At 46.8% G+C, this 27,645-nt stretch overlaps 1 protein-coding gene across 1 annotated transcript in view; it reads right to left on the bottom strand.

The window, feature by feature from the left end:
- Positions 1-2,740: 2,740 nt before the first annotated feature.
- Positions 2,741-27,645, bottom strand: part of CDH1 (cadherin 1) — a 79,390-nt gene continuing 54,485 nt past the window's right edge. Inside the window, exons 4-16 of the mRNA XM_049786345.1 lie at positions 21,822-21,965; positions 21,518-21,673; positions 20,475-20,619; positions 15,880-16,055; positions 15,503-15,631; positions 14,032-14,214; positions 12,716-12,960; positions 12,176-12,321; positions 10,422-10,646; positions 8,793-9,023; positions 6,474-6,604; positions 4,439-4,582; positions 2,741-3,055 (exon numbers count right to left, since the gene is read on the bottom strand). Coding sequence (XP_049642302.1) covers positions 2,846-3,055; positions 4,439-4,582; positions 6,474-6,604; positions 8,793-9,023; positions 10,422-10,646; positions 12,176-12,321; positions 12,716-12,960; positions 14,032-14,214; positions 15,503-15,631; positions 15,880-16,055; positions 20,475-20,619; positions 21,518-21,673; positions 21,822-21,965 — 2,265 coding nt within the window. The 3' untranslated portion in view covers positions 2,741-2,845. The remainder of the gene's footprint in view (positions 3,056-4,438; positions 4,583-6,473; positions 6,605-8,792; positions 9,024-10,421; positions 10,647-12,175; positions 12,322-12,715; positions 12,961-14,031; positions 14,215-15,502; positions 15,632-15,879; positions 16,056-20,474; positions 20,620-21,517; positions 21,674-21,821; positions 21,966-27,645) is intronic.

Below are 27,645 nucleotides of genomic sequence, written 5' to 3'. Positions count from 1 at the left end.
CCATTATAGCCCCCCCTCCTTTCCTGATGATTGATTTTACAAAAGAAAGCAAAGCTGCTTGAGGCCCTGGTGGAAGAGTTGGGGGCCCAGGAGACTAACTTGGGGGTGGGGTTTTGCCAAAATCCTGGGCAAGGAGCGGTGAGTGAGGACTCCCATGAATCACTGGGGGATTTTGGGGGGGTCCCAGGCTGGCCTGCCCCTGCAGCCAGCTGCTGACAGGGACAAAGGACAGTGAGGCGGGAGAGAAGAGGGGCCGCTCTCACTCGTAGAACATTACCTTTCCATGCTAGGATATCCCGTTCAAAAGAAGAAAAAAAATGTAAAATACTTGAATGAGCTTGTATTATAACATTAATATTATTGAGGACCTGCTTTCCAGGCTGAAGTGATTCATCCATTATTCTAGTCCTGCTTTAGTCCTTTGTAATTTGTGGTAATTATGCTTTTCTTTTTTTTTTTTTTTTTTTTTTTTTTTTTTTTTGGTTTTTGGGTCACACCTGGCAGTGCTCAGGGGTTATTCCTGGCTCCAGGCTCAGAAATTGCTCCTGGCAGGCACAGGGGACCATATGGGGCGCCGGGATTCGAACCGATGACCTCCTGCATGAAAGGCAAACGCCTTACCTCCATGCTATCTCTCCGGCCCCTATGCTTTTCTTTTTAATACAAAAAATGTATAAAAATAAAAACTTGAAAAGGCAAAAAAAAAAAAAAAAAAAAAAAATCACACATATTCTTGTTCACTTGGGGATCACACCTGGAAGTGCTCAGGGCTTACTCAATGAGTTGCTGGGAGGACATATGTGGTGCTAGGGATTAAAGCAGGGTTGGCTTTGTGCAAGGTAAGTACCTCATCCCTATGCCAACTCTCCAGCTCCTAGTCACACATTTTTTGTTTGCTTATGGGCCACACTCAGGTACCCAACACACTGTACTAGCTCTTTATTCTCTTACACATATTTTACTGCAATTTTTTTTGTTTTTGTTTTTCGGGTCACACCTGTTTGCTGCTCAGGGGTTACTCCTGGCTAAGCACTCAGAAACTGCCCCTGGCTTGGGGGGACCATATGGGACACCGGGGGATCAAACCACGGTCCTTCCTTGGCTAGCGCTTGCAAGGCAGACACCTTACCGCTAGCGCCACCTCACTGGCCCCTGCAATTTTTTTTTTGTCTTTTTTTTTTGGGTCACACCCGGCTGTGCTCAGGGGTTACTCCTGGCTCTATGCTAAGAAATCACTCCTGGCAGACTCAGGGGACCATATGGGATGCTGGGATTCGAACCACCGACCTTATGTACGCAAGGCAAATGCCTTACCTCCGTGCTATTTCTCCAGCCCTGGTCTTTCGAACACTAAGTAGAACTTCTTCAGCCATGACAGTTCTAAGTGATTCAAAAACTACCCAATGTCCCTTGGGGAAGACCACATATTCCAGTTAAAAGTTTTCTTGTGGCTCAGCCCACACCAGTGTTCACGGACACCACAGCGACCTCCCCAGAGCAGGGTCTTCTGATTCAGCCCCGACAGAATGACACAGAGCTGGGTCTGTCTGTCTTGTCTGAACTTGGTGCCAAACTCACATAATGACCAAGACTTACAAACTTCTTTAATAAAATTTATAAAAACGAATATTTCAGAATAAATTTATCACAATCATTTTTCTTTTCTATTTCCAAAATACAAAACTTCTACCTTACTTTCAGCAGACATTCAAAACCCATGGGGAACATTCTCTACATACACCATTCATCAAAATTATGGGGGTGAGGGGAATCAAGACAAAGTAAATGAGTGATTACAGGGAAGCTAGCTTTGAAACATATAGTAAAGCAATCTAGATTAGGTTTCCAAAGTGAAGACTCCCCACACCCCACCACCTTCAGCACCCTTGGGGAAAGTGTTTTTAATACACAGGTGGGGATGGGGCAGTATGCCCAAGTCTGTTGTGCCCTGCACACCCCAGGAGAGCAGGCACTAGGAAAGTCTGTGCTTCTGATTTTAGCCAGGGTGGAAGGACAGCTCTTGGCAAGACGAACATGTAGCGATGCCTCCATTCTTCCAGAATCTTCCTGGCTGGAGGTGGACTCATCTCAATCCACCTCTCCATTTGACTGCCCTGCCTGCTTCTCCGAGGCTCACATCCCCGAGTATCCTCTGTGGAGATGAGCCTCTCTTTGCTTGGTACAAGTCTGAGCATGGTTCATGTTCATGGTAGACAGGAGGAGGACAAAGGATGTGGCTCTTAAAGACTCACATTTTTCTAGTCAAGGGTTCATATTTCCACCTTAAGTTCCCACAGTGACATTCATTCTCAGTAGCAGAAGCAGTGAGAAGCCGTGAGGGAGGGACACACAAATTAAAAATTCTCTACAGGGACCAGAGTGATAACACAGTGGCAGGGCATTTGCCTTGCACACGGCTGACCCAGGACGGACCTGGGTTCAATCCCTGGCATCCCATATGGTCCCCCGAGGCTGCCAGGAGTCATTTCTGAGACAGAGCCAGGAGTAACCCCTGAGTGTTGCCAGGTGTGGCCCTCTCCAAAAAAATTTCTACATACAAAATAGATTTGTTGATCCCCGCCCCTTCTAAAGGTGTTTCTTTGGGGGGAGGGGGTTAGGGGTGCACATGCTTTCGAACATCATCTCTGGGCTAAATAGGACAAAAGGAAAGGGTCTAAAGACAATCTTCCTAACAAACCAATACATCTAAAAAGTTAAAAAAAAAAAAATCCTTGTGTCCCCAATCTCTCTTCTGCCCTCACCACAGGAGGTCAGGTGGGCAAAGTCAAGAACCCCTGAAGTTCTTGGACCTTTACAGGCAGCTCTGGGGGCTCTACAGCCTCCCCTAGTCGTCCTCCCCACCTCCATACATGTCGGCCAGTTTCTTAAAGCGGTTGCCCCACTCATTCAGGTAGTCGTAGTCCTGGTCCTGGTCTGATTCGGAGGAGTTCAGGGAGCTCAGGCTGGCAGCTTCGGAGCCGCTACCCTCATAGTCGAACACAAGCAGGGAGTCGTAAGGGGGAGCAGTGGGGTCAGTGTCAGCCGCCTTCAGGTTCTAACAAAGAAAGACAAAGAGGAACCGTTCAGTGAGAGAAAATGTCCCCTTGTTTAAGCTGCCTTCTCCAAGCTCCCTGAGCAAGAGAGTTGCACCCCAGCACCCCCCCCCCCCCCAGACAGGTCAATGTACGAAGTGTGGCTCAGAAGGCAGAGAGCAAACAGAGGTCAGTCAGTCACACTGTGTGGAAAGAAAGTTCTGGAAAGTTGGATGCCCAAACCCTGACTCAGGAGTAGGGTCCGTGGAACTAAAAAAGAAAATACATTTTTTCCCTCTATATACATTTCAAATATCTTCAGTGATAAAAGCTATGATCAGGGTCAGAATGATAGTATAAAGGATAGGCCATTTGCCTTGTACAGGGGCCAATCTGGGTTCGATCTCCGGCATCCCATATGGTTCTTGAGCACCACCAGTAATGACCCCTGAATACAGAACCAGGAGTAATCCCTGAGCACACTGAGTGTGATCCAAAAACAAAACAAAACAAAAATAAAAAAAATACCAATATGATCAGTTGGGGTCATATGCAAATAAAGGTTACTTCCATCATGGCTGTGTCAACTCTCCACCAAGGGACACTAAGGTGGAATCAGTGTCATGAAGCCCTCAGAAGACAAAACAGACCACATGCCTTGACAGTCACTCCAGGGATCAAAGAAACAGTGCAAGTGTTAAGGCATTTGCCCTGCATGCAACCAACATGGTTCAATCCCCAGACTGCATATGGGCCCTGAGCACGACAGTTGAATAACTTTTTTTTTTTTTTTGCTTTTTTTTTTTTTTGGACCACACCTGGTGATGCTCAGGGGTTACTCCTGGCTGTCTGCTCAGAAATAGCTCCTGGCAGGCACGGGGGACCATATGGGACACCGGGATTTGAACCAACCACCTTAGGTCATGGATTGGCTGCTTGCAAGGCAAACACCACTGTGCTATCTCTCCGGGCCCAGTTGAATAACTTCTAAGCACAAAGTTGGTAGTAGCTTGGTAGCAGCACCTAAACATTGCCAGGTATGGCTTAATACTACATTAATCACCTCCTGTACCACCTCATCCCCCCAGAATATCACTCCAGTATCTGACCAAGTGACCAGGCAACAGTTGAAGGACAAAGATTCTAATTGACTTGGTTCCTTTCCTATCCACATACTTGTCCCTTGTTTTTCCTCATCTAATAGGGCAAATTGGATCAAGCAACTCCTGATTTGGCCACATGAATTTTTACAAATCCATTACAACCAATTCTGAGTTCTAAAATTCAGAACGAACACAAATAAGGAGAAAATGTGTTATAGGAAAAGATGTAAAGACTCAATGTGACACGCTTAGTTTTCTCAGTTTAGAGATGAATTGAGTCTTGGCTTTTTTGCTGTTACTTACTTCATCAATAAAGTTTCCAATTTCATCTGGATTAGCAGGTCGGGGCCGATACTGGGGCATGGTCAGGAGGGTTGGTGCCACATCATTGCGAGTCACTTCAGGCCGAGCATCCAGGCCTCTGTGCAACTGGCTCAAATCGAAGTCCTTTGAAAAAGAGTAGAGTAGGGAGTAAAACACTGTGAAACTGAACACATATTTATAATCATGAGCCTATGATCCCGGAGGCGATAGCTTTCAAATCTCAGTGTCCAAAACAGCAATGGAATGACTACAACTAAAGTATATCAGGTGTTTGTCTTTTTTTTTTTTTTTGGTTTTTGGTTTTTGGTTTTTGGGCCACACCCGGCGATGCTCAGGGGTTACTCCTGGTTGTCTGCTCAGAAATAGCTCCTGGCAGGCACGGGGGACCATGTGGGACACCAGGATTCGAACCAACCACCTTTGGTCCTGGATCGGCTGCTTGCAAGGCAAACACCGCTGTGCTATCTCTCCGGGCCCAGGTGTTTGTCTTATATGTGGCACAACTGGGTTTGATCCCCTGCATCCCATATGGTCCCCCCAAGCCCTCCAGGAGTAATCCCTGAGTGAGAGCTAGGGAATAACCTCTGAACACTGTCAGGTGTGACCCAAAAACAAACAAACAAACAAAAAGCCAGTCTTAGATAAAAATACAGTTCTTGGGGACAGAGCAATAACTCAGTAATAGGGTGTTTGCGTTGCATACGGCTGACCAGGACGGACCCCTGAGCTGTCAGGAGTGACTTGTAAGCATAGAGCCAGGAATAAATCCTGATTGCTGCTATGTGTGGCCCAAAAACCAAAACCAAACAAAAAAAATCTTCCATGCCTCTAGTAAATGCTGGAGTTCTGGTTCAATCCCTGATCACTGCCAGGTGTAGTATCAAAATAAGCAGGATACAAAGCTAACACAGATTTAAGGCATATTCCTTGCTGACCATAGTTGAATCCCTGGCTCTACATGGTGTCTAGAGCATTGCTATGTATAACCCTGGGGGTCCCTGACAAACAATGTGGCCAAGGTTATCCCTGGTATCACAGACACCAAGTATCACCAGGAGGGATCCCCTTGAGCACAGGTTGGGAGATCTCCTCCAAAATACTGGTGAAGAATGATGGGGATTGAGAAGGTAGTTCAGTGGCAAAAATGAGACGTGGATTCCATCCTAGCAACATATATAACAACACCATGGTGCAAGATGGGATAGAGCACATGCTTAGCATGGGAAAGACCCAGGAATGATCCTGGGCACTGCATAGCCCATGGGAGCACCAAGTGTGGCCCCCACAACAAAAATAAAATAAAATAGAGGCCTGAAAGATAGCACAGTGGTAGGGCATTTGCCTTGCAAGCTGCCGATCCAGGACAGACAGTGGTTTGAATCCCGGCATCCCATATGGTCCCCCGAGCCTGCCAGGAGTGATTTCTGAACACAGAGCCAGGAATAAACCCTGAGCGCAGTCGGGTATGACCCAAAAACTAAAAATAAATAAATAAATAAATAAACAAATAAATAAATAAAAATAAAATAAAGGGGGGGGAGATAAAAAATAAAATAATTAAAAATCATGAGAACTGGGCCGGAGTGATAGCACAGTGCTAAGGCATTTGCCTTGCACGCAGCCAACACAAGACATACCCTGGTTTGATTCCTGGCATCCCATATGGTCCCCCAAGCCTGCCAGGAGCGATTTCTGAGCACAGAGCCAGGAGTAACCCCTGAGCACTGCTGGGTGTGACCCAAAACAACCATATTATAATATTCATATTTATATTTCTCATGAGAACTGACTCATAGTACTGTGTGGAGCTATATAACTTTGGGCAAGTTGTAAACATCTCTGTAAACAGTTGTAAACATGCCTCTGTTCATTCACCCAAGTTCAAAACAGCCAACAGGTCAGCATATGTTCTAGTGAGTGAGGTCTTTCTTCCTGGGTGACACGCACTATTTCAAATATCTACCTCCTCCCAATCCAAGCCAAAGAAGCTTTCCATTGACATCCCAAACCCCACCTGGTCCTCTTCTCCACCGCCTTCTTCATCGTAGTAATAAACGTTGTCCCGAGTGTCATCTTCAGGGGGCAGTAAAGGCTCTTTGACTACTGTTCTCCTCCGCAAAAACAGCAGCAGCAACAGCAACAGAACTGGAAAGGGAGGAGAGCCAAGGTCAGAGACATTGCTGGGCTCGCACAAAGCTCAGCTGCTGCTGGCCGGGGCTGACCCTGCTCACGGACACTCAAGGTCTGGGCGCTGACATGCAGCTGAACAGAGCAAGCAATTGTATGCAAGGTCAAGTGTGCTAGTCAACTGATTTCAGATCAGTCAGTCCTTTCTCAAACCTGGGGAAAGTGGTCCAAGTAGAGTAAGGCCCCGAGGTAGGTGCTGTGTGACTAAGGAAAGTGAGACCTGAGGGTGGCAGGGGCGTCAATGCAAGTACTTTGGCTCTGAGTGAGCTGGAGCCACTAAAACCCGTGGGAAGGTGATGGAGACAAATGTATTGTTCCTTCCAGGTGCAGGACACAGACTATAAAAGTCCCTTAGAGGGTTCTTTTATCTTCTCTGATATAATCATGAAAATAAGTGTTAACGCTAACTGTACGGGGCTGGAGAGATAGCACAATGGTGTTTGCCTTGCAAGCAGCCGATTCAAGACCTAAGGTGGTTGGTTCGAATCCCGGTGTCCCATATGGTCCCCCATGCCTGCCAGGAGCTATTTCTGAGCAGATAGCTAGGAGTAACCTCTGAGCACCGCTGGGTGTGGCCCAAAAACAAAAACAAAACAAAAAGGCTCACTGTACTTCCCAAGGAATTAATACAGATCTAGGGAAACTTTGAGGCTCTCAGACTGCTTACATCTTTCCATCACTGTGAAAGTTACCGAGTAAGCTCACACATCTGGCTTCTAGATGAGTCACCACCCATGCAGGTGGCACCAAAGACCCAAATATCAAAATGTGGGAGTGAATGCCTCAGGTTAACACTGTGGTTTTATGGTTTGGTTATGTGTTTGTTTTTGGGTCACACCTGGACCATACATGGATTGGATCCAGATCAGCCACATGCCAGGCAAGTGCCCTACCTGCTGCTCTCTCTGGTCCCAACACTTAAGTTTTTTAAATAGCAAACTGCTTACTATGAGGGAAAAGCAGATTCAGTATTTTTGATAGTGGGTCCTTGGGCCCAGTTGCTATGGATGATACTGGAAAGGGGAATTAAAACCCAGGCACAGAAGCTGCATCAACATGGAGAAAAGGGCCCGGAGAGATAGCACAGCAGTGTTTGCCTTGCAAGCAGCCGATCCAGGACCAAAGGTGGTTGGTTCGAATCCCGGTGTCCCATATGGTCCCCCGTGCCTGCCAGGAGCTATTTCTGAGCAGACAGCCAGGAGTAGTAACCCCTGAGCACCGCTGGGTGTGACCCAAAAACAAAAACAAAAACATGGAGAAAAAATTTCTTAGAATGTCCCTCCTTGGGGCCAGAGAGATAGTACAGCGGTGTTTGCCTTACCCAGAACCGAAGGTGGTTGGTTTAAATCCCGGCGTCCCATATGGTTTCCTGTGCCTGCCAGGAGCTATTTCTGAGTGGATAGCCAGGAGTAACCCCTGACCACCGCCAGGCGTGGCCCAAAAACCAAAAAAAAAAAAAAAAAAAAAAAGAATGCCCCTCCTTGCTGTCAGAGCAATAGTACAGTGGAGAAAGAATTTGCCTTGTATGCGGTTGATCCTGTTCAATACCTGGCATCCCATATGGTCCCCTTGATAGTACCACCAAAAGTAATTCCTGAATGCAGAGCCAGAAGTAATTCTTGAGAATCACCAGGCGGTTAGAATGAAAATAACAATACAATAAATTCTTCTGCAATAGCACAGCAAGCAGTAAGGCAGTTTTGCACATGGCCAACCTGTGATTGGCCCAAGTTTGATCACAGGCATCCCATCCGATACGGTCCCCCAATTTCTTTGAGCAGAACCAAGAGTAACCCCTGAGCAACACTGGTTGTGACTCAAAAACCAAACCAAATTAACAAATTCTGGAATGACAGTATAGTGGATAGGACATTTGCCTTGCATTCAGCCAACTTGGGTCCAATCCCATATGGTTCTGGAGCTCACCAGGAATAACTCCTGAGCATCTCTGGCTGTGGCCCAAACACTAAAAAAGAGAACTCTCCTTCCTCCTCTTCCATAGAGGAGCAGAGCTTCACTAAAAACATTTCCCACCCCCCAATTAAGTGCCTTCCGGTCTCAGAACACTCATTCTGGAATGTTCAGATGAGACAAGCCTTCCCCACTTTTAAAGTCAAGGACTGAAACACTTGTGAACTGCACGTACTTAACAAAGCGAGGATTCCTCCAAGGATCCCCAGGATGGCAGGAACCGTGAGCCCAGCCGCGGCTAACTGGCTTGAGCGCTTACAGTTGCTGATAGTCCCTTCACAGTCACACACGAGCACCTCCAGCGTGGTCACCTGGTCTTTGTTCTGGTTATCTGTAAGCTTGAGGTTGATTTTGTATTCACCCAACTCCATGGGTTTCTTGGGCTTCATAACAATGGATTCATGGGCTGGAGGAAACAACCAATGTAAAAGATGGGGTAGAGTGTGAGATAAGTTCGTTGCAGAATAAAATTGGAGCAGGCCAATTGAGATTTGATTCCTGGCAACACAAATGTTTGGGTTTCATCTTCAGTACTACTCATGCATTACTTAAAATGATTCATGAACAAAGCCAGAATATGCACTGTGCATGGCTGGGTCTGACCTATGACCACCAAAACAAATAAGCAAACAGGAAAGACAAAACAAAACGAACAAAAACTAAGTTAAGGAGGTGATGGACAAAAAAGCAAAAAGCAATAGGAAGCGCAGCAGTAGGGCATTTGCCTTGCACACAATCAATACAAGATAAGACGGTGGTTCAAATCCTGGCATCCCATATGGTCCCCTATGCCTGCCAGGAGCAATTTCTGAGCACAGAGTCAGGAGTAACCCCTGAACGCTGATGAGTGTGGTCCCACCGGAAAAAAAAAAAAATAACAACAAACAGCAACAGGGAGAGGTACAGTGGTAGATGATATTGGGCACAATGGTATTGGTGAAGGCATAGTACGTCAGAAGTAGACATAGGGGCTGGAGTCATAGCACAGCAGGTAGAGCATTTGCCTTGCAGGTGGCTGACAGACCCAGGTTCAATGCCTGGCCTCCCATATGGTTCCCGAGCCTGCCAGGAGCGATTTCTGAGTGCTGAGCCAAGAGTAACCCCTGAGCACCACCAGATGTGGCCCAAAAACCAAAAACCAAAAAAGGGGAAAAGAGGTCTGCTATGTGCAAGGCAAACGCCCTACTGCTGTGTTATCACTCTGGCCCCAGGACTATTATCTTACCTAAACTAGAGTGAAATATTTTTTATTGTGGAAAAGGTGCATAGACTACAGCAGATAGGTTATTTGCCTTCCATGCTCCTGACACAGATTCCATCTCCAGTATCCTATATGGCACCCCAGTACCCTCCAGAACTAACCCCCACCCCACACCAAATGTCGAGTCAAGAATAAGCCGTAGTGGTCCGGAGAGATAGTACAGTGGCGTTTGCCTTGCAAGCAGCCGATCCAGGACCAAAGGTGGTTGGTTCGAATCCCGGTGTCCCATATGGTCCCCCGTGCCTGCCAGGAGCTATTTCTGAGCAGACAGCCAGGAGTGACCCCTGAGCAATGCAGGTGTGGCCCCAAACCAACCAAACAACCACAACCAAACCAATACATTGAGAGAAAAAACAGAACCACTACTTGTCGCTTGCAGAGAGCTAGTCCCAGGCCAAACTCCCATGGAAGGAAAGGAGCTTGGGCGTGTCTCAAGTTCAGGCTCCAACGAGACAGAAAAGAGAAGGGTTGCCAGTGGAAGCTGAGCAGATGAGGGCTATGCAGGGGAGGCAGAGGAGGTTTCTGAAACCTTGGAACTCCCACCTGGGTCACTGTACTCGATGGTCCAGTTGACACTTGCCCCGTGGGTGAGTTCAGCCATGAAGGGTGAAGTGTTAGGTGGCAGATCACGATCAATGATGTTGATGACCTGTGGCTGTGGGTCCCTCTGGCAGAAGTCCAGATTGCGGGGGTATGGTTCAGGGGCATTGTCATTGACATCAATGAGGAAGAGGAGAAGGGTCCCTGTTCCTGTACCAACTGGAGAACCTGCAAGGAAAACACATAGATTCTCAGAGGCAATATCGTCCACACTGACTGTCTCCACCAAGAGGCAGTCAGCCCAGACTCTGTGGGGGGCTCCACAGTCTCAGAGACTCGTTCACCATGTGTAATAATTTTCCATGTGACCCCTGATCCCTCAATCCAACCCCCTCTTCCTCCTAACTCTCCATACTGTCATCATTTAGACAGTTTAAGAAGTGATCTGAGGGTCCAGAGAGATAGCATGGAGGTAGAGTGTTTGCCTTGCAGAAGGACAGTGGTTTGAATTCTGGCATCCCATGTGGTCCCCTGAGCCTGGCAGGAGAGATGTCTGAGCATAGAGCAAGGAGTAGCCTCTGAGCGCTGCCGATTGTGACCCAAAAAGCCAAAATAAAAGAAGAAGTGCTCTGAAACTAGAGCTAGAGTACAATGAAGGGGCCGGAGTAATAACACAGTGGGTAGGAAAAGTAGGACATGTGCCTTGCAGGCAGCCAAACCAAGTTCAATCTCAGTCATTCCGTATAATCCCCCGTGTTGCCAGGAGTCATTTTTGAGTGCAGAGCCAGGACTATCCCTTGAGGTGTGGCCAGGAATGGTCCAAACCACACACCCCACCCTCAAAAAAAGTGCAGTGGTAAGGTGTTTGCTTTGCATGTGGCCATCCTAGGTTCAACTCTTGGAATTCCATATGGACCTTAGTCCTGCCAGGAATGATTCCTGAGAGCAGAGTCAGGACTAAATACTGGGTGGGTATGACCCAAAAACTAAAGGGAAAAAAAAGTCCTTATTACGAAAACCAGTTCTTGACCCAAGGGAAAGGTGTGTACAGAAGCCTATTCAGAAGCTTATTTATATTCAGAGAAATAACTAGTTGAACAGCCCTGTGTTCTAAAATATGTGAATGATTAAATTATGCTATGCCGATATTTAATTAAAACGAGTTAGTTAAACCCATAACATTTTTTTTTTTGGTGGTTTTTGGGTCATACCTGGCAGTGCTCAGGGGATACTCCTGGCTCCATGCTCAGAAATTGCTCCTGGCAGGCTCAGGGGACCATATGGGACGCCGGCATTCGAACTGATGACCTTCAGCATGAAAGGCAAACGCCTTACCTCCATGCTATCTCTCCGGCTCCTAACTCATAACTTTTTTTTTTTTTTTTGGTTTTTGGGCCACACCCGGCAGTGCTCAGGGGTTACTCCTGGCTGTCTGCTCAGAAATAGCTCCTGGCAGGCACGGGGGACCATATGGGACACCAAGATTCGAACCAACCACCTTTGGTCCTGGATTGGCTGCTTGCAAGGCAAATGCCGCTGTGCTATCTCTCCGGGCCCAAGATAGTGGTTCTTATAACTACTACCCCCTAAAAATTTTTATTATATATATTGGTTTATAGATAGCCATACCTGGCAGTGCTCAGGGGTTACTCCCAGGAAATATTCAGGAAATATTACTCCTAGAAGGCTTGGCCCTGATTGAGGTGTTGGGGGAGGTTAGGGGAGTTTGGGGAAGCAGCAGTGCGGAGGTGTCTCACCATTGTCCGTGGCTAAGATAAGGGCCGTGTAGGTGCTGTTCACCACATAATCTGTGTTCTCTCTGTCCAGCTCTGCCCGAGTAGAAATGACACCAGTGTCGGGGTTAATCTCCAGCCAACCAGCAGGGTCCCTCCAAATCCGATACCTGAGAAGGAACAAAGCAGTTGACTGTCTATGGTGTCAACAGGGTTGGGGTGGGCATGGCCGAAAGGCAGGAGGAAAGAAAAAGGTGGGGGGAGGCACGAAGGGAAGGAAGAGTGAAAAGGGTAAAACAAAGAGAATTAAAAGATAAACCCGGGCCAGAGTGCTAGAATAGAATAAGAGGTGAAGTAGGTAGCAAACCCCAGTTGGAACCCGGGCATTGCTTCTAGTTCCTTATGTTTGAGTATGACCAGGTATAGCCCAAACTCTCCTCAGCCCCGTCCCTCATGAAAGTCAAACAAAAGAAGGATCTTGCCCAGATTATTAATGAGAAATGGGTCCCTCTCGCCCTCTCTCTCCTTCTACCTCACACTGTGAAGAGAGATGGGTCCACTCACGTTAACTTCTGCTCCATGTAGGTGTCTGGATCCTTAGCCGTGTAAGATGTGATTTCCCGGCCCACAGCTATGTCTTCAGGCACTTTCACTGTATTTTCAGGAGGCACAAAGACTGGAGCCTCATTTACGTCTTCCACGGTCACAATAACGGTGGCTGTGGAGGTAGGCAGCTGGACCTCAAAGGGGGCTTCATTTGTCACCGCCACGAGTAGGGTGTATTCCCGCTTGGCCTCATAATCCAAGCCCTAAAGGGCAAGCAAAATGAAGGGAAAATACACATTAGATTAGTTACCTAAGGGAGGGGAAGGATCCTTAATCATTGCATTTGGCTGGCAATGCATCAGTGGTTCTCAAATCATACACATGAAAAATTAATTTTTGTTTGCTTGTTTTTGTTTTGTTTTGTTTAACTTGAGAACTTTCCCAGCTGTTTTGGGCCGCAATGAACACAAGAATCTGTTATTCATTCATCAAAGAGCATAAATGCGAGGTGGACCACACCTGCCTATATGCCCGGACCTCTTAACCTGGTTATTCTTCCACACCGCAATTAAATAAAAAAGGGAGCCAACTTCCTCCCAGGTACTATAAGGAACAAACATCCAGGAACCTGTCTAGAAAGCACCTTTTTATGGATAACAAGTGATAACAGGTGATAAAATAAGTAAAGCAGAAAATACAGGGCTGGCTCACTTGCTCAGGGGAAGTTCTGGGGCTGCTCCAGGAAACTGGGATTCCTGACTTCAGTAAGGAAGTCCCCTAGCTTGGTGGTTTCCCAAAACCTATGAAAAATAGTGCTGTTTGCCCCCACAGCCTGTTACTTCCCCTTTACAAAGCTCGAGCGGCTTGTGTGTGTGTATGTGTGTTAAACTTTCCAGAAAGTTTTTTTTTTTTTGGGGGGGGGGGGGTTGGGTCACACCCGGCAGCACTCAAGGATTACTCCTGGCTCAGAAATTACTACTGGCAGGCTCAGGGGACCACATGGGATGCCGGGATTCAAACCACCGACCTTCTGCATGTAAGGCAAACGCCTTACCTCCATGCTATCTCTCCGGCCCCTAAGAAAGAGCTCTTAAAATAAACAGGTCTTCCTCCTTCATGGTAGGAGGCTGTGCAGGGGCTACCTGTCTTCTCCCATAATCCCAAAGTGTCATGGCAAACCCCAGTGATGCCCCAGAACCAGGGGCGCCCACCTGTACTACCAATACTACTAACAGAATCACCACATAGAAGTGGTTCTGGGTAGCATAGGGGAAAAGGGAGCCAGTGGTTGACTGGGCCACTCGTTTCCACATCTTTGCAGGTACCATACTAACCTTAGCTGTTTTCAGAATGCCATCATTGGTGACGGGGTCCGTGGTGATGACAAACTGACCTTCGTTATCATTTGTTATGGTGTACATGGCCAGCCACGCTGGGGTGTTGGGGACATCGGCGTCAATCACTGTGAGGGTAGCGACGAGGGCATCCTTTTTGTTCTCAGGCACTGTCCCCTCATACTAAAGAGGCAGGAGAGAAGTTGGGTTTCTTAGAGTATGCTGAGATACCAGAGGAGCCAAGAACCAAGAAGAGTCTGTCTCCTCTTAGGGCCTCGAATCTAAGAAAGCATCTGCCTAGAACTTTCACTTCTTTTTTTTTTTTGGATCACACCTGGCAGCGCTCAGGGGTTACTCCTGGCTCTATGCTCAGAAATCGCACCTGGCAGGCTCAGGGGGGGGGGGAAACCATATGGGATGCCGGGATTCCAATCACCGTCCTTCCACATGCAAGGCTTACCTCCATGCTATCTCTCCAGCCCCTTTCTTTCTCTTCTTTTGTCTCACATTTGCCAACCTCTGCCCATCACTTAGGACACAAGCACTGCTAATAGTCTAATTCTCATTCTCCCCTGCAATACTCCCAGATAAGCCTCATCTTCCTTTATTTAGTTCACAGTTGCTTAATAAAATACCATGTGGGTGAGGTTTACAGAAACAAAAACACTGGACTTAGCAGTGATGCCTTTTGTACCCCTGGTACTTGTCTCCTTCCTAAATGAGACACAAATGAGACTGGCCCTTTAGTACTCAGACGGCTTGGGCCCTGAGGAGATACTGAGGATGAAATTCATGTGCCAAGGAGGGGAAGGCAAGGGCAGCAAGACAAAGGAAAGAAGGCTCAGTCTAGATAGGGTGAATCATTTACTTTTGGGTTTCTTGTGACTTAAGAAAAAGTCGACAGTTCAACATTTGTGTGCTCTCAGGAATAGAACCCAGAGCCTCACTCTTCCAAGGTTCAAATTTCACCATTGAGTCCTCAATGGTTCCAGCCCAACTGGTTGAATTTCTAGAAGTCAGTTCTCTGTTACTGACCATTAAATTAACACTAAAGTATTCTAGTGAGGCAACTAAGGTTTCTTGTCTTTCTCCTCAACTAACATTCAATATAATTGCACACAATAATTTGTATTAGTTGTCTGACATCATCCCAACGAGCCTATAAATTCCTGGAGAACAGTATTGTGCTTGTGTTTCTAGCTGTAGTGTCTGGTAATACAGCGCTGGGCTAGACTGGGAAATGCTGGCTCAATGAAATCAGTGAAAGCTGGTAAGATTTGCCACCAAGTGGCACAAAAGAACATGTATTCGTGGGTGCTTTAGGATCTTCACAAACCAGAACCAACAGGCTCCTTCGACCTGCCTACGCCCTCTTGCAAGTCCACACTCCCTAGTTGGGAACTGATGATGGGAAAAAAATAAATACTGGTCCTAGCACATACTAGGCACATGCTGAGAGATGCAGAATTACCGTGGTGGGGTCGAAAATAGGTGCGTTGTCATTGCTGTCCAGGATCGTGATCACAGCTGTTGCTGTTGTACTTAAACCTTCACCTAGCAAATCAGCAGCCTGAACCACCAGCGTATAAGTAGAGATACTCTGCAGACAGAACACACACACACAAGTTAGGTCCAAGAGTTGCACCAGCTCAGCCTAGGCCACCGCAAAGAAATAGAACAGAACAGAGGCCAGGCTGTCTGCCAGGTGCTGCACCTCTGTGCATAGTTCAGAGGCAAGCTGAGCCCACTGCCACCCTAATGATGGTCTTGGTGGACTTTTGTACTCTCTGAGATTCAGCATATAAATCTATTTGCCCAACACTCGCTGGATGTCCCTGACCCCCTAACCTCTCGGTCCAGTCCAGGAGTGATCACTCTGATGATGCCCGAGGAATTGTCGACGGAGAACATATTGGGCTGGGGCAGTGGGGGATCCTGGCTGAGGATGCTGTACCCGATGGCAGCATTGTAGGTGTTCTCATTGTCATCAGCATCCGTGGCCGAGATCTCCATAACAGAGGTTCCTGGACACAAGAAGGAAAAGGTGAACTCATCAGACTGAGTTATGGGAACTAAGCAACCCTGTTAGAATCAATTCTACCCTGGTGTAGCTCATTCACTCTAATCTCTCTGCTTAGTTTTCTTTGTTGTTGTAAGGGGTTTTTTTTTGTTTGTTTGTTTGTTTGGTTTTGGTTTTGAGACCACACTGGGTAGTGCTCAGGGCTTACTCCTGTGTTCAGAAGTCACTCCTAGAGGAGCTCAGGGAACCATATGTGACGCCTGAGATCAATCCGAGGTCAGTCAAGTCCAAGGTTAAGTGCCATACTCCTTGTTCTCTGACCCTTATCTCTCCAATTCTTTTTGGTTTTAGGTTTTTGGGTCACACCCGGCAGCGCTCAGGGGACCATATGGGATGCTGGGATTTGAACCACCGTCCTTCTACATGCAAGGCAAATGCCTTACCTCCATGTTATCTCTCCAGCCCCATCTCTCCAATTCTTTTTTTTTTTTTTTTTTCCAATTCTTAACGAAAGCGATGAGAGGAAGAAAGCATCCACCAAATAAACAAGGTTTTGTAAATCTTTGGGAAATTTTGTTTGTTTCTGTTTGGGGCTGTAGTTGGCCAACCTGGGTTGGTCACATGCATGTCAAACACCTTACTGTACTCTCACTTCTGTCCTCTACTCTTAACTTCTTTAGGGTCACACCAGGCAGATCATAGGGATTACTCCTGGCTCTGGCCCCAGACTCAGGGGACCATATGGGATTCCGGGGATCAATCCTGGATCCATTCTGGATCCGTCACATGCAAGGCAAACGTCCTACCACTGTGCTATCACTCAGCCCCCACCCCCTTTTCATACTATAATTTTTGAACAATCTCCACAGTTCTTAGAAATGCCTTTCTCCGGGGCCGGGCGGTGGCGCTGGAGGTAAGGTGCCTGCCTTACCTGCGCTAGTCTAGGACGGACCGCGGTTCGATCCCCCGGCGTCCCATATGGTCCCCCAAGAAGCCAGGAGCAACTTCTGAGCGCATAGCCAGGAGTAACCCCTGAGCGTCACAGGGTGTGGCCCAAAAACCAAAAAAAAAAAAAAGAAATGCCTTTCTCCATAAGAAAATATGAAATTTATTCTTGTAGTTCACTATAGCTTGTTTTGTGAGAGGGAGTTGGAAGGAGGGAAAAACAAAGGATAAAAAATGAAAAAATAAATAATTTTTGCCTTGTCTCTTGGGTTGTATACAAAATGAATTTTAAAAAATCCAGAAATTGGGGCCGGAGAGATAGTATGAGGTAAGGCGTTTGCTTTTCATGCAGAAGGTCATTGGTTCGAATCATGGCATCCCATATAGTCCCAGGAGAAATTTCTGAGCGTGGAGCCAGGAGTAATCCCTAAGCACTGCCGGGTGTTACCCCAAAACCAAAAAAACTAAACAAAAAAAAATCCAGAAATGTCTGCAATATGCTTTTCTGACCCAGTTTCATCTATGAGAACAGTCTTTTTTTTTGGTGGGGGGGCCACACCCAACAGTTGCCAGGGGTTACTCCTGGCTCTGTGCTCAGAAATTGCTCCTGGCAGGCATGGGGGACCATATGGGATGCAGGGATTCGAACTACCATTAGTCCTGAGTTTGCTGCTTGCAAGGCAAACACCCTACCACTGTGCTATCTCTCTGGCCCAATAATAGTCAATTTTTTTTAAACAACTTTTTGGGTTTTGGGGGGGACCACAACCAGTAATGCTCAGGGGTTACTTCTGGCGATGTGCTCAGAAATTGCTCATGGCTTAGGGGACCATATGGGACACTGGGGATCAAATCAAGGTCTGTTCTAGATCAGCTATGTGCAAGGTAAACGTCTTACCACTGCGCTATCGCTCCAGTCTGAGAATAGTCATTTGGCATAATGTCCATCCTTCAAGGTGGAAGTAAGAATTCTACTGTGTATATAACACATCTTACTTATCATTTTATCTGTCAATAGGAATGTAAATATATCTTCAAATTAGGAGCTTTGTATTCTTCAAACATCCAGAATAGGAATATATGAATCATATACTGGCAGTTCTATTCTTTTTTTTTTTTTTTGGTTTTTGAGCCACACCCGGTAATGCTCAGGGGTTACTCCTGGCTATGTGCTCAGAAGTTGCTCCTGGCTTGGGGGACCATATGGGACACCGGGGGATCGAACCGAGGTCCGTCCAAGGCTAGCGCAGGCAAGGCAGGCACCTTACCTTTAGCGCCACTGCCCGGCCCCGGCAGTTCTATTCTTAAAACTTTGGTTTGTTTTGTTCTATTTGTGCTTATTTGGGCCATAACTTATTACACTTAGTATTCACTCCTGGTGTTGGTTGGAGGATCATATAGGATCATATTGGAGGTGGCGCTAGAGGTAGTGTCTGCCTTGCAAGCGCTAGCCAAGGAAGGACTGCGGTTCAGTCCCCCAGCATCCCATATAATCCCCCCAAGCCAGGGGCAATTTCTGAGCACTTAGCCAGGAGTAACCCCTGAGCTCAAACAGGTGTGGCCCGAAAAACAAAACAAAACAAAGAGAAAAAAGAATATCTGAGATCAACCTGTATTAGCCATGCACAAAGGTAACTACCTCACCTGCTGTGCTTCCTCTCTAGTCCTCTATTTTTTTTCTTTATCAATTTTGTGCCATAACTGGCAGTGTTCAAGGCTGATTCCTGGCTCTGTGCTCAGAGATCACTCCTGGCAGGACTTTGGGGGGATAGCGAGGGTACCAGGATCAAAAACCTGGGATTGGTTGTATGTATGCAAGGCAAAAAAAAACTTATTCACTGTTCTGTCACTCCTGCTCTCTATTAAGAACTTTTTTGTTTTGGGGGTACACCCAGCAGGTTACTCTTGGCTCTGTGCTCAGAAATCACTCCTGCAGGCTTGGGGGACCATATGGGATGCCAAAGATCAAACCCAGGTTAGTCCTGGGGCTGGCTGTTAAAAGGAAGGCAAATGCCCTACTGCTGTGTTATCACTCCATCCCGGATATTTTCTGAATAATCTTCACAGTTCTTAGAAATACCTCCCTCCAGAAGAAAAAAAGATAAAATTTAATCTTGCAGATCACTCAAGTTTGGAAGAAACTGGAGGGTGCCAAGTTAATTAAAATAAGTCAGTGGGGGCCCAGAGAGATAGCTCAGCGGCGTTTGCGTTGCAAGCAGCCGATCCAGGGCCAAAGGTGATTGGTTCGAATCCCAGTGTCCCTTATGGTCCCCCGTGTCTGCCAGGAGCTATTTCTGAGCAGACAGCCAGGAGTAACCCCTGAGCACTGCCAGGTGTGACCCAAAAACCAAAAAAAAAAAAAAAAAGTAAGTCAGTGGGAAAAAGAAGTAAGTCAGAGGGAGAAAGGCAAATCCAGGATGATGTCACTCATCTGGGACTTACAGAGAAACAAAACAAGGCAATGGACAGTATCAAATGATGACAAACACTTGACTTTGGAGAACAGAACTGAAATTACTAAATATGAAGGGCAGGGTGGGAATGGGGGTGGAATGGATGTGGTTCATGATGAGAGGGGTTGGATTATAATATAGGACATTAGCGGAGGGTCTTATACACTTTGGTGCTGGTGGAATAAGGTAAAATTATCAAGATCATATAAGCTAACACTGCTAGCTAATATGTAACCTAAACTATAATACTTAAATTAGAAGCACCAGCAAAATGGAGTCAGCCAATTTTCATTCCCATCAATGAATATGGGCTCTTTCCTGTCCACACTTTAATCAACCAATCCAACTGTAGGTATTTCTTAACTTTTCTTTTGTTTTTTGTTTTGGGGTCAAAGGTGACTCCTGGCTCCATACTCAGCAATCATACCTGCAGGTATGGGATGTTGGAGATCAAACTTGGGCTGGTCTTCCCAATATACTATCACTCTAGTTTTGTTTGTTTCTTGTCTTTCTAATGTAAGCCATTGTAAGAGGCATGAGGTTTGTCAGGGAAGGTGGTTCTTCATGGCTCTTAATCTATGCTTATTTGTATAGTGAGATCTCTCTCTCTTCCTGTCTCTCACATAAAATATTTCTCTCTCACAATAATATCTCTTTGATGGCTATTTTCTTTTTCTTTTTTCTTTTTGGTTTTTGGGTCACACCCAGCAGTGCTCAGGGGTTACTCCTGGCTCCACGCTCAGAAATCGATTCTGGCAGGCTTGGGGGACCATATGGGACGCCGGGATTTGAACCAATGACCTTCTGCATGGAAGGCAAACGCCTTACCTCCATGCTATCTCTCCGGCCCTTGATGGCTATTTTCATACAAACACAATGTCTCTATCACATACGTTTTTTACAAACTCACACATGATCTTTATCTCACACACGCGCTCTCTCTTACACACACACACTCTAGCCTCGACACCATTTTGGGGTACAAAGACCTATTTGGGTACCCCACTTCTCATTCTTGGACATACCTGGAAGTGCCCCTTCGACGACGAACCCCTCGAAGACCTGCTGGGTGAACTCGGGCCTGTTATCGTTCTGATCCGTGACCCTGATCAAGATCTCCATGGGGTCCTCAATGGCGTGCCCATTGGAAGACACGGCATGAGAGAGGAGCTGTAAGATGGGGAGCAAAGAAGGCTCCTTTAGCCCCTCAGGAAGAAGAGGCAGAGACGGGGGGGGGGGGGGGGGGGTTGTCCGGGGGCCAGGGTAGATACAGCCTTGTCTGCTCCTTTCCTTTCTGAGAGTCACACCTAGATGCCCACTGTGGAGACCTTTCCTTACACATGTCACTGCTTCAGGGGGTCCAGACAGCAGTGGAAGCTCAGCATTTAAAGGGACACCAGCAGGACAACATGCTGGCCAGACCATAGCTCTGCTGCCCAGGAACAAGGATGTCCATCTTCACACATGGACAGGTGGGTGCTATGTTGGCTGCCCAACATCTTCCTGCTTGTTTTTTCTTGAGCCACATCTGGCAGGACTCAGGGGTTACTCCTGGTCTGCGCTTAGAAATCACTCCTAAGAAGCTCGAGGGACAATATGGGATGCCGAGAATCAAACCTGGCTTGGCAACATGCAAGGCAAATGCCCTACCCGCCTTGGTCTTGGCATTGGAGTATCAGTTCCTTCCTTCCTGGGGTTCTTGCTTCTATTGAGCCCCAGAAATGCAGTGTGTCCCCTACATGTCACCAGCCTTTCCTTTGGGTCAGGAACTGCTGAAGCCAAGAATACAGTGTTTGTCATCTTAGGTCTAAAGAGATACTTGAGGTGTGAAGATTCAGATTCCCACTAAGGAGGGAAATGATTGCCCCTACCCTTGAGATTCTCCTACCATTTTATCAGAAAAATATGTTAAGGTATCAGGTTTAAGCTCCTCGGATCTAGGGCTGACTAGTGGGGTGTGGCTAGCAAGCAAAAAGTACTCAGGATCAGGCCAGGGCTGGAAAGCATTAGCCTGGCACATGTGAGGCCCCGGGCTTGATCCCCAGTGCCACAGACATCCCTTACTCACAGTGTACATGGCGATTTCCTCTCGGTCCAGGGGCTGGGTCACCTTCAGCCATCCTGTCTCTCGTTCGATGATAAACACACCGACAGGGGGCATGTCTGCTCCATGGCCAGTGATGCTGTAGAAAACTGTGATCTCTTTATCCTTGTTGGATTTGATCTATAAACACAAGAGGAAGGGAGGGATGAAGGGAAAGAGAGACAGACAAACAGACAGACAGAGAAGTGTCAGCTAGGCAGGATGCTTCCTGTTCTCTGCTTGGTCATTCCCTCTGGCCAGCTCTTCCTCTGGAAAAACCCATCTCTACCTGCACCAGTCTTTTAGGAAATGGGCCTCTCTCGTTCTCCGAGCAGCTGATGGGAGGGATGACCCAGTCTCTCTTCTGCCTTCGGAGACCTTGGCGGGAGCTGGGGAAAGTGAGCACTTCTGGCTGGGCTCCAGAGAGAGAATCCTGTAAAGAAAGGGGAGGAAAAACAAGAAGAAAGGGTCAGGAGGGAAAGGCAGGTTGGGGGAGCAGGCAGGGAGCTGGACCAGCCTCTGGGCAGCTCCTGCAGCCTAGTCTACTAGGGCCTTGTGGAGTTTGTGCTCAGTAACAACATGAAGAGGGACCAGAAAGAAAGTATAGAGGTGAAGGCACAGGCTGTCAAGCCCAGTTTGAAAACCCAGCACAGTATATGGCCTCCTACATACTACTGAGGGTCACTCCGAGCACACAGCCAGGAATACACCCCTGTACATTGCCAGGTCTGGCACAAATCTGCCTCTCATAATGACATGAACAGCCCCTCATGACCCAATGACCTCCTCAGCCACGGACTAATGACCAGGGTCTCTCTTTTGATCTGACTCCATGATCAGAGCTCAACTCATCATTACGCACAATTACTATAGGCTAGATATTATTTTACAAGTTCCTTCAGGCCTACTCATCACACCTGTCATTTTTAATAAGATAATATCCCTGGTGAGTTCATCTCAGAGCCGATTCAGCAATTGGAAGTTCAGGTGCTTTGATTTTTTAGGCATATGGGTCCCTCAAAGTCAAGTGATCACCCAAAATAAGAACTTGCGGAGAGCAGATACTAGGAACAAAAGTGTAATCAATACAAATACCTTCATCTCATCGTGTCATGAGATCTATTTGGTTTCCATCTGCTCTAACAAAAGAGCATGGATTGGGAACCCAAACGCCCTCTGAGGCTTGTATCGAACAGTCTTGATGGGTGATAGGGATAACTTTATGCACACACAGGGAAATAAAATCATTGCCGGTGGATGGAAAGGATCTTTCCAATTGTTTAAGTGTTTTAGGGGCTGCAGATGCAGCTCAATCAAGATTTAGCGTTGGGCCCGGAGAGATAGCACAGTGGAATTTGCCTTGCAAGCAGTCGATCCAGGACCAAAGGTGGTTGGTTCGAATCCCGGTGTCCCATATGGTCCCCCGTGCCTGCCAGGAGCTATTTCTGAGCAGATAGCCAGGAGTAACCCATGAGCACTGCCGGATGTGACCCAAAAACAAAACAAAACAAAAAAAAAAACCAAAACAAAACAAAAAAAAAACAAAAAACAAAAAACAAAAAAACAAAAAAAAAGATTTAGCGCACATCATGAATACTGGATATGCTGGGTCAGTCCCTGGCGTTACAAAAACCACTATCGGGCCTGGAGAGATAGCACAGCGGTGCTTGCCTTGCAAGCAGCCGATCCAAGGACCAAAGGTGGTTGGTTCAAATCCCAGTGTCCCATATGGTCCCCCGTGCCTGCCAGGAGCTATTTCTGAGCAGACAGCCAGGAGTAACCCCTGAGCACCGCCAGGTGTGGCCCAAAAAACAAAACAAAAACCACTATCACCACCACCACCAAAAATCATTCTAAGCTACCAAAGAACTGTGGAACATTCTCAACTCGGCCCTCTGTGAATACACACTTGTAGTCCCTGAGAAATGCTTGTCGGTGTCATTCAAACTCCAGTTCCTAGTTTTAAAAATCTGATTTAAAATTACACTGTGATGGGTTGGAGGGATAGCATGGCGGTAAGGCCTTGCAAGCAGAAGGATGGTGGTTCAAATCCCCGCATCCCATATGGTTCCCCGAGCCTGCCAGGAGTAATCCCTGAGCGCTGCCGGGTGTGACCCTCCCCCCCCCCCCGAAAAATAATAAAATTACACTGTGAGCCAATAGAATCCCCTAATCCACTTAATCATACATTCCTGAGTGCAGGTCACAGGCATGTCTCTGGTCTGTACCCCTTGTACTGATCCAGATAAGCAGTTCTCATGCTGCAACTAGGCCATGGCCTATGGCTCCTATTGACGGTGCCCCCTCCTTCTTTTTGGGAGGCTTCTGGAAGAAACTGGATGTGGGCATCAGGGGCTGGGAATATGCTCAAAGGGCTAAAGTACAGACTCCATAGGTGGGAGGGTGTCAATTCCCAGCACCAGTTGGTCTTTTAAGTAGCATCAGGACTGACTCTAAGCACTGTGTCAAGAGTAATCCGAACACTGCCAGGTATAGCCCCAAATTGCAAAGAGTAACAATGATATGAAGGTATTATTGTCACTGCCTCAAAAAACTGCTGGGAGATGGCTGGGAAAACACCGGCTGATGTTTAATGACACGTTGGTTTGGGAGACGGTCCCATCACAGGAACAAAACCATCAATGGTCAGCACAGAACCCTAAGCCTCAGATGACTTCCATGTCCTGGCTGAGGGGAAGAAGTACTGAAAAATGAGTGCAAAGTCCTGTGCTACTGGGCAACTATGAAATAATAACTTTAAGACTTGTGATATGTCAAAAAAAAAAAATTTTTTTTTTTTTTGGTTTTTGGGCCACACCCTGTGACGCTCAGGGGTTACTCCTGGCTATGCGCTCAGAAGTTGCTCCTGGCTTCTTGGGGGACCATATGGGACACCGGGAGATCGAACCGCGGTCTGTCCTAGGCTAGCGCAGGCAAGGCAGGCACTTTACCTCCAGCGCCACCGCCTGGCCCCCAAAAAAAATTTTTTTGAACATATTTTAAATGTTTGCACTAAACTGGAGAGGAAGACAAGGTACATGGCTGCTGTCAGGATGATAAATGAGGCTGGTGGATAGTCAACAAACAGTTGGTAATGCCTTTGCATGTGAAATGAAAGGAAATTGTCTCCTGAATGTGGGTGGGCCCAGCTTGGAATCCCAGCACCACATGTCTCCTAAAATTCCAAGGGGTGGCCCTGAACAAAGAGAAATAAAACAGGAGGGCAACAAGGGGAATAGTTTCTCAAACAGACTAAATACAGAATTCATTCCTCAGGGGGAAAAAAGGATGCCAGAGAAAAAGAACCAGAAATGTGGGGCTGAAGAGATGGTACAAGAGTATAGATATTAAATGAACAATAAAGTGGCTGGATCAATAGCATAGCAGCGGTAGGGCACTTGCCTTGCACATGACCAACCTGGGACGGACCTGGGTTCAGTTCCCAGCATCCCAAATGGTCCCCAAACCTACCAGGAACAATTTCTGAGCGTAGAGCCAGGAGTAACCCCTAAGCCCTGCCAGGTATGGCCCAAACCCCTGCCCATAAAAGAACAATAGATTGTCTTCTTCAAAGAGAAAAAATTGGGGGTGAAGGGACCTGAGAGATAGTGAGAAGGGGTTTGCCTTGCATGCAGCCAGCTTGGGATCAATCACCTGCATCCCATATGGATACCAGAGCATCACCAGGAGTGATTCCTGAGTGCAGAGCCAGGAGCAACCTCTGAACATTACCAGGTGTGACCCCCCCCCAAAAAAAAAAAAAAAACTAAAATGAGAAATAAAAAATATGGGTGGAGAAAAAGAACATGAGTCCAACAGGTAGGGTGCTTGCCTTGCATGTGGTTGACCCAGGTTCATTTCCCCAACACCCTTAAGGTCCCTCAGTCAGCCAAGAGTGATCAGAACACCCCAAGATATGAGTCTAGGGAATGCTTGGTGCTAGAGCATCCATCTTTCAGCTGGACCCCAGCATCACTTCCCATATGCCACATGTGGTCCAGCATTACAGGAAATGTTTAATCAGAGGTACAACTCCTGGTCACCAAAAAGAAAAAAGGGACAGGGAGGGGAACATAAATTATATTAATGTAAGAAAACTTTAGAAATATGGACACAGTTAAAATGCCTCACAAGGATGAGCTCTGGTATAATCAATGCTCCTGAGGGTCCGTGGCAATGTGGCTGAAGCTAATGCAAGACTGCTTTTTTCCCTTTTGGGGAGCGGGGGTTTGTTTGGGGGCCATCCCCAGCAGCATTCAGGGGTTACTCTTGGCTCTGTACACAGAAATTACTCCTGGCAGGCTTGGGAACCGTATGCCAGGAATCGAGCCTGAATAGGGAATGTGTAAGGCAAACGCCCTACTTTGCTGTGCTGTCTTTCCAGCCCCTGACTGCTATTTTTAGGGACCATAGTTTTATACATCCTAATGACCATTACAAAACATTTTTAAACATTTTTACAAAATAAAATTCATTTTAACCACATCCATGTCCAAAGCCACCCTCATGTCAGCTTATCGGTCCAGCTCCACAGATCCTGGAATTCTTAGAGTGTGTATATGTCTCCAAATTTTTTAGCACTGACATCCCAGTAGGACGTACCCATTAGATGTGACAGTAGTATAGAAGTCATGTAAGCTCAATTAGCAATAAACAGCTTAGTAAACCTTCAGACAATTGCTTAATGGTCCCATTGTGAGATACCAATTTTCACAAATTTTCTTTTAGTGGAGGTACTTTTGTTGTTGTTGTTGTTTTTGGGCCACACCCGGCGGTGCTCACGGGTTACTCCTGGCTGTCTACTCAGAAATAGCTCCTGGCAGGCACGGGGGACCATATGGGACACCGGGATTCGAACCAACCACCTTTGGTCCTGGATCGGCTGCTTGCAAGGCAAACGCTGCTGTGCTATCTCTCCAGGCCCGGAGGTACTTTTTTTTTATATACATAATTCCATTACCATTTAGTTGTAACTAGCAATATAAAGTAAGTTATTTGCCAAGGGGGCAGACTTGGAGGTATATGGGAAACTTGGGACAAAGGTGGAGGGAATGTTACACTGGTAGAGGGATTGGTATTGAATGCCAGAAACAACTGTATTATGAGTAACTGCAAACCACGATGTTAAAAATAGAGTAATGATTTAAAAAGAAAATAACTATCCATTTTAATGAGACCAGAGAGTCTCTCTGGAGCAGTAACCTACACTTGAGGAAGTATGAACTATGTTCCTACAACATTCGCAATGCTGTAAACCCAAGTTGCCAATAAAATGCATTGGTGTAACTCACTCTTGAAAGGCAACTGAGGTAACAACTGTCATTTATGACAGGCATTTGAACCTAGAACTGACACCACTAACATGAAGGGGAAGAAAACAGTGACAAGAAAAGGTAAACACCGAAGCTCCAAACTGTCCACCAAGACTTCCATGCCCCATTTTCTCAGTCTGTCCAAGAACACCGGGGAGGAAAATGAGATCCATCAGGACTGTGAGGTTGCCAGAATCCCAAGAGAAAAGTGAGGAGTCAGATGGAAGGAGAGTGGCCCCCAGAGAGATGTTGGGATGGGGAGCTTTCAGGGAAGCCTTTGAGAAACAGACAAAGGCTTTGACTGTGGGGAACATGCCAGAAATGTTCCTGCCAAGACTGGGGAAGACACATCCTCTGCACCCAACCAGTCATCCGGTCATTCACCAGAGTTTCTGGGCTGTCCCAGTCAATGACCAGTCAGGTTCTGTGAATACAAAGGAAACACGTCTGTGAAAGACACAGCTCAGCAGGATCACAAGCATCTCCCAAGTTTTCTGGCTCTTTGTTGAGCTCCTCCTGACTCCCAGACAAGGATCTGTGTTCTTAGAATATTGTCCCCACAGAAATAAGGAGAATAATACTAGGCCTTCATTCCAGAAGATTCTTTCTCTACACAACAGCTAATGACAATGATAATGATGACAACAACAACAATGTTGCTGGAGCAATACTACAACAAAATGATACACTTGCTTGCCTTGCACCCAGCTGGCCCTTGGCATCCCATAGGGCAGTAATGGCTAACTTTTTGAGCTTGAGTGCCCAAACTGCCACACAAACCGAAGAATTTCCTCCAAGTGG

Source organism: Suncus etruscus, chromosome 14 (genome assembly GCF_024139225.1).
Source record: "Suncus etruscus isolate mSunEtr1 chromosome 14, mSunEtr1.pri.cur, whole genome shotgun sequence".
In the NCBI taxonomy this organism is placed as follows: Eukaryota; Metazoa; Chordata; class Mammalia; order Eulipotyphla; family Soricidae; genus Suncus; species Suncus etruscus.
This window is presented reverse-complemented; position numbering and strand designations above follow the sequence as displayed.